Genomic DNA, 6,711 nt, shown 5'->3' with positions numbered 1-6,711 from the left:
AATAAAAAAAAGAAGCAAACTCACCAGAGTCGAATCTTGCCATCTTCATGTCCTGTGGCTATGCAGTCTTCATTAGGATGGCATCTTACAACTGTGAAAGTGTTGTTGCCACCCTTTTTACTTTTTGCACTTAAGTTGAAACTAAATGAAAAGGCAACATTTGTCATAATGTCATTTAAAATGCATTAACATTAAACTACCATATATTTCTCCCATTGTCTTATCTAGCATCACAGGGATTTACAGAAATGGTTCTAGCTTATTAAGCGATAAATAATTTGCATTTTATGGTGAGCCAAAGATAAATCCGATTACAAATTTTAAAATTACCATGTTTGGTTATATATATGATATTTTAGTGACTGCAGTTTAATCTGCTGTAATTGGAATGTACCAATGTGACCATTTTTTAAGAACTCCTGGAGCCTGAACGGAGCAAACCAGCCAGGAGATTATCACATTTTTTGTATCCCAAAATAATACCAAAAAAAAGTTAATAAGGGCCATGGAAAAATGTTTCAAGGAACATTTAACCGGGTTTTTAAACTGATAAACCTTACAGCTAGTGGCATTCATTTACAATCAAGATTTGTTCTGCAATGCTTAAAGGGGAACTAAACTCGTTGGTGGGTGGCGAGCTGACTGGATGATGCATTTGCAGGAGTTACAATATACCTGGCGGCTTCCTGTGTGTGAGGCAACTCCGCACAGAGCTGACCTCTAAGCTACACAGCGCATGCACCATGTAGTTTAGAGCAGAATATAAAAGCCACCAGGAGCCATGGAACTACTTATTTAACAAAAGAGACTTTGCATGTTACTTTAGTTAAATAGTATTACCTCCTGGTGTTTTTTTTTTCTCGGTTTAGGTGTTTTGCCACTCATCCAAGTGATTTCCTCAGTACTAGTTAGTCTCTCAGTCACGTTAACCCAATCTCAAGGGTGTTTTGCACCAAACTTCTCAAATCATAAAGCAGCTTTAAGATTAGCACGGAGTGCTGTGATCAAGTTTAAAGTGTGGTTGGCGATTGGTTTAAGAAATCCTGCCAAGTGGTTAGCATTATTAGGCATTGAGGGATTGAGTAACTATGCTTTGTGTATGTAAAATTTTACACTGATGTAAACAATTGTGGTTGATTTTACGAGTAATACTTTGTTCTCTATTGCACTGTGGATCTCTCTCACTTTTTTTTATTGGTGGAAAATATATGAACCACATGGACTGGAACGCTTTAACAATTATGGGAGTATCTGTATCCTTTCCCCTTGGTTGACGTATGTGAGTAACCATATGTATGTTGTATGGTTACCTTTTCATTTTATTTTCCCCTCAAAAAAAATAAAATAAATATATATATATATATATATATATATATATATATATTATATATATATAAAAAAACACTATACCATGAACTGGATACATGAGGAAGCAGATAAAATGTATTAACACATGAAGTCATCCTTACCTGAAACACTTTTTCTTTTTGAAATAATAGACGAATAGGCTTAATTCTTTCACTGTGGCAACATATTCATCCTTAACATATAAAAAAAACAAAAAAAAAACAAAAAAAAAAAAACGATACATTAATCGAAAGGTATACAATGTGATATGATGTGTACATTATTTTTTTTTACTATTACTATTTTTTTTGCTTCATGCTGACCACATTCATGGAATTTGTTAAACAATTAGTACTACTTTAACCACCGTAAAGGTCAGAATTAATTCAAGCTGTCACCAACATTCTTTCATGAAAAGGGTCAGCTTGAAATGAACATGAAAGATAGAAATATAGGAGCAGCCTTTAGTAATGGTACAGGGGTGCAAAATGTATTGTTCCTTTAGTCAGAGGCCATGTTATTAATGCTATGAAGCTGGCCATAAAAACACACAAACCAGAGGTGGCACAAGATTTCCAGGAGAAAGATATGTTTGTTTCTAATTCAAAGCTACCACATAGAAAATGACATTCTAAGAGATTCACAAACAGAACTTGACCAGTATTAGACCCCCCCTGCTGCTTCCCAAGAATAACAAAGCAGTCCTAAAATAGAACCATAATTCTGCATTTGAAAATAGTAGGCAGGATTTTTATTGCGTAAAGGACAGGCCATGTCTCTTCTGCAATAAAACATGCTTGCCTGCCTGTTCAAAATCTTCTTTTAAAATGCACCGAGCTGCACATGCACAGCCTAGCATAAGATACAGGCTTCTGAAACGGAGTGAACTCCTGCGCGCATGCACATACACCATCCGGGCCTGGCCAATAAAAATGGCTGGAGATCTGACATTGGAAGGGGAGCGGAAGAAGATGGTGACACCCGTGATGATGATGGGATCAGGCAGATAAATTAATTTTCATACAGAAGGGACCTCACCCAAACACTTCTACAATAAAGGAAACTGCCTGTTTGCATTTTTTTATTTTTTTCCCCCCATTGAGTTTTGCTTTAGGAACATTAACAAAAAAAGAAATCTGTTGCAAAAAAGCACTGGTGTGGCCAATGTATTCATCAACATACAATGTGTGTGTTTGTATAGGTTAATTTATGCAAGGTAATTCAACACTCACATCTCTCCCGAGTGCTGTACATTTTGGTGATTGACTAATATCTTCAAATATAACTGACATTTCTTTAGCTTCACATTCATGGTCGACTGACTTTGGTAACATTATAGAAACCAACCGAAAAGTGTCTGAAAAGAAATACATTTTTTATGAACATTACAAAAAGCAAAGCAATGGCAATAGAGGACAAAAGGGAATATGATTTGAAGACTGCAAATCAGTTTTGTCTTAGCTCTTCACTTCCCAACTGCAAGCCATAGTAAAACTTAAAAATAAATAAATCTTACTGTGAACAAGAACACAAAGTAAAAAGGAGCATAACAGGAAAGAGGCTTCCAAAGCTACACATTATTGGACCTATAGTTGAAATCAGACATTTGTCTACTCTGCCTAACTCTCTCGTGAAGTTAGTCTCTGGTGTCTGTTTTATTTATGTGTCAGTATTCTTCCCAGACATTTTTTTAAGCTGGGATAAAGCTGTAGGTGGGTGGTGGCCCCTTTATGATGACCAAACATTTCAGGAAGCACTCAAAAGCAGCCAGATTTTCTGAAAAGTGCTGGGTTGTGCGCCCTGCTAAAAGGGGCCAGGGGGATCACTGTGTACAATATGCTCAATTTTGTAGAAATTTCTGATTGGCAGCAATAATGTCTGAAATTAAAGTGCAGAACGGAAATACTCAACTTTCACTTATTTTAACCTTGCTGGTGTAGAACTTTAAGGAACCCTGAGAAGCTACTGAAAGGTAAGTGCAGACACATAAAGGTGAATGCATTTATAATACTGCAAAAGTCAAGAAAAAGGTATTCTACTGAAAAGAATGACACTTCCCAAATATGCAATTCCTAAGCATAATTATAATTTATTGTAGAGCCACAAGCATGAATAAAACATGCACAAAATGTGACAAACCTGAAGCTTCGTCATTATCCTGAGGTACAATTGCATATATACAGCCTTCTTTGATAGCAGTGTAAAACCCAAACAGTTTAACACCCGTTACATAATTCTGAAATATAAAGTAGAAAAAAAAAATTAAAGAAAAAGAAAACACAAATAAAAAAAGAAATAAAAAAGTAAACTACATATACCTTTATTAGTATACCATCCATAAAGTCCCATAATTTAATAGTACCATCCAACGAACAAGAGTAGAGCTGGGAAATAAAAATATACATTTATTAAATATAAAATTGTACAACACAAGCAGCCAAACAAAGTAGATTCTTGTTACATTAGGAAGTCTCAAAGGAGACCATATATGCTTCTAGGACTGACCCAGAAAAATACAAATGCTAGATTACAGTGAAAATACCCAAATTCACCCTAACTCTTAGCATGGTTATGGTGCAGCCACAGCGGAAGTGATTAAGGCATTAGTACTGATAACATCAACACCAACTAATCAGGAAAGTAATTAGAAGATTTTTTTTCTTTGAACATACTTAGCCTATTTGTAGCTATTTGTCTTATAAGTTACCTGTAAGTGATTAATTGGGTTCAGAGCGATTCCAGTCACCAAAGCATTATGGCCCTGTAGAACATGAATACATTCTTGTGTGGCTGTGCTAAAGACTTTAATGAAGTCCCCAGAAACACAGGAGAGAAACCTGTAAAAAACAATAAGTATTTAAAATCATGGGTTACAACAGGTATTGCTTTAATTTTTTATACAAAAACGCTTTTCCAGCTCACTTATAATGTATGTGTAATTTAAATGTAAGATAAAGGCAATTTTTTCAAAGTTTGATAAAGTAGGTTTTTTGGACAAGCTTTCTTTTATTGCTGTCTGTGTCCCCTCTAAGAGATTATACCTCATTTTTATTTGAGTCTTTAGGGCAGGAAATGAAGGTGAACCTTCCTAGTTGGGTGTTGACCCCTAAAAGGGGTCTTAAACTTTCCATGTGGTATAGAAAACCAAAACAAATGTGATGGGTAATCAGGTAGTGCTGGTTCATATTGTTCTGTATGGGAGATGGGTCTACTTACAAGCCTGTGAATGTGCAGGGCATCACTTGAGTGTTATTAGTCAGGTGGGAACAAGGGGTTTATCACATTAAAGTGCCTATTGATAAATCATTATGTAAAGGTTCGGGGGAAAAGATAACTGTGCTTTACTGGGAAAGTTTAGGGTGAAGTAGTAGGTGCACACAAGCAGCACACTTAACCACCTAAAGTGAACCTAAACTAAAATTTTTACCTTACATAAAAGGGTAGACAACAATTCTATGTAAGGTAAATATTACCTTCTTTATTTCTGGGAGGGAGGGGGGGGTCCCTTCTGTCTTTTTTGCTGTGCAGAGCCACCTGGGATACATGTGTGATACATCCCAGGAGGCTTCTGACTACTCATTCTGCACTTTTTTTCAATGGAGAAAAAAAATGGCAATGTCACACATATGCCGAGATGCAATTTTTTCCTCATCTATCGCAGGCTACGTCACCTGATCCCACGCCTGGGCAGTGCGAGATATGTAACGTAGGCAGGAGGTGGAAGAAGGAGAAAGAATATGGTGGCCCCCGACACTTCCTCTGTGCTGGGACCAAGGAGGATTCCAGGATTTGCTAAAGTAAAGGTGCTGTCTTATGCCGTCATGCCACATAGTCATATCACTAGCTGTCTCTTAAAGAGGCTCACAGTCTAATGTCTCTACCATAGTCATATCTTAAATACAATCTAAGGTCAATTTTCAGGGACACCAATTAACCTAACTGTATATTTTTGGGATGTGGGGGGATACCAGAGTAAACGCACCCAAACACTGAGAACCTGCAAACTCCATGCAGATAGTGTCCTGGCCGAGATTCCAACCTAGAACCCAGCGCTGCAAAGGCCAAAGTGCTAACCCCTGAGCCACATGCTGCCCAATATCTATATTAGTTTTGGATAGCCTGCTGTTGAGAGACACTTCCATTTTCCGTATATTATTTTCTATGAATCATTTGTCTTTTCCCTTACCATCCACAGCAGCTTAGCTAATTCCTTTAGGAATAAAATATATTTGTCATTTAATTCTGCTTGGAGTGTAAATTATAATACGTTGCACAGTTAAGTTGCACAGTTCAATAGCCTTCCCTGCATACCAATAATATTACATTCTATTAAGCAAAGTAACTTACAATATAGAGGGAAAAGGGGAAACGAGGAGGAAAATGTGGGACTTTTAAGGCACACTATTTATACACAAAATTATTATTATTATTAAACAGGATTTATATAGCGCCAACATATTACGCAGCGCAACCATAATAACTGATATAATAAAATCACAAATAGTTATTATTTATAAGACATTGAAAAACATTTAAAACATAAAAATAGCACAAAATAATATTAAATAATAAAATATTTTTTTCTCGACCCGTTTCGTAGACAAAGTCCAGCAAACTGAGTTAGAAATCACCAATATTTCACATAGAAAAACAGTCCCCTCAAAACATGATGGCTATCAGGAATCCACGATATTGAGGCTAGGGTAGCAGTAACAGCTAACTTTAGCTTCTTAAAGCCATTATTTGTCATATAGTGAACTTAGCTCCAAGATTCAGGATTATTGTATCCTGTTCCATCAATTCTTCTATGTGTTGATAAGAGGCAGTTGCCAAACCCGCTATATATTTTGTTAGTTCTTAGATCACTAGTAAGTTAATAATTACAGTCACTAGGAGAGGCTTCCAAACGCATACCATAAATGCTGTTGTGTAAGTAACAATAAATCACTATTGCTTCTATCAATTCATTTACAGCTACTCCCATTTCCAGATCAGGGGGAGCAAAGAACAGTTCTGACTGTACTATATGACAAATAACAGCTTTAGGAAGCTGGAGCGAGCCGTTGCTGCTATCCTCGCCTAAACATCTTGGATTCCTTATAGTCCTCATGTTTTGAGGGGACTATTTTTCTATGAGAAATATTAGTGGTTTCTATCTCAATTTGAGTCCTGATGAAGTGGGCTTTGTCTACAAAATGAGCAATAATTATGAATAGAATTCAGGATTATTATTAATATTATTAATAATAAACAGGATTTATATAGCGCCAACATATTATTATTATTATTATTATTATTATTATTATTAATAAACAGGATTTATATAGTGCCAACATATTACGCAGCGCTGTACATTAAATAGGG

General features: G+C 36.1%; 1 protein-coding gene across 1 annotated transcript in view; it reads right to left on the bottom strand.

The window, feature by feature from the left end:
• The window catches only part of WDR75 (WD repeat domain 75), a gene marked incomplete at its 5' end in the record, with an annotated part of 25,559 nt that extends 21,375 nt beyond the window's left edge, over positions 1-4,184 (bottom strand). Inside the window, 6 exon segments of the mRNA XM_072418813.1 lie at positions 25-141; positions 1,470-1,540; positions 2,580-2,704; positions 3,487-3,583; positions 3,666-3,731; positions 4,055-4,184. Coding sequence (XP_072274914.1) covers positions 25-141; positions 1,470-1,540; positions 2,580-2,704; positions 3,487-3,583; positions 3,666-3,731; positions 4,055-4,184 — 606 coding nt within the window.
• Between the last annotated feature and the right edge of the window lie 2,527 nt (positions 4,185-6,711).

This window comes from Pyxicephalus adspersus, chromosome 7 (assembly GCF_032062135.1).
Source record: "Pyxicephalus adspersus chromosome 7, UCB_Pads_2.0, whole genome shotgun sequence".
Lineage (NCBI taxonomy): Eukaryota > Metazoa > Chordata > Amphibia > Anura > Pyxicephalidae > Pyxicephalus > Pyxicephalus adspersus.
Note: the sequence above shows the minus strand (reverse complement) of the source record. Positions and strands in the feature narration are given on the sequence as shown.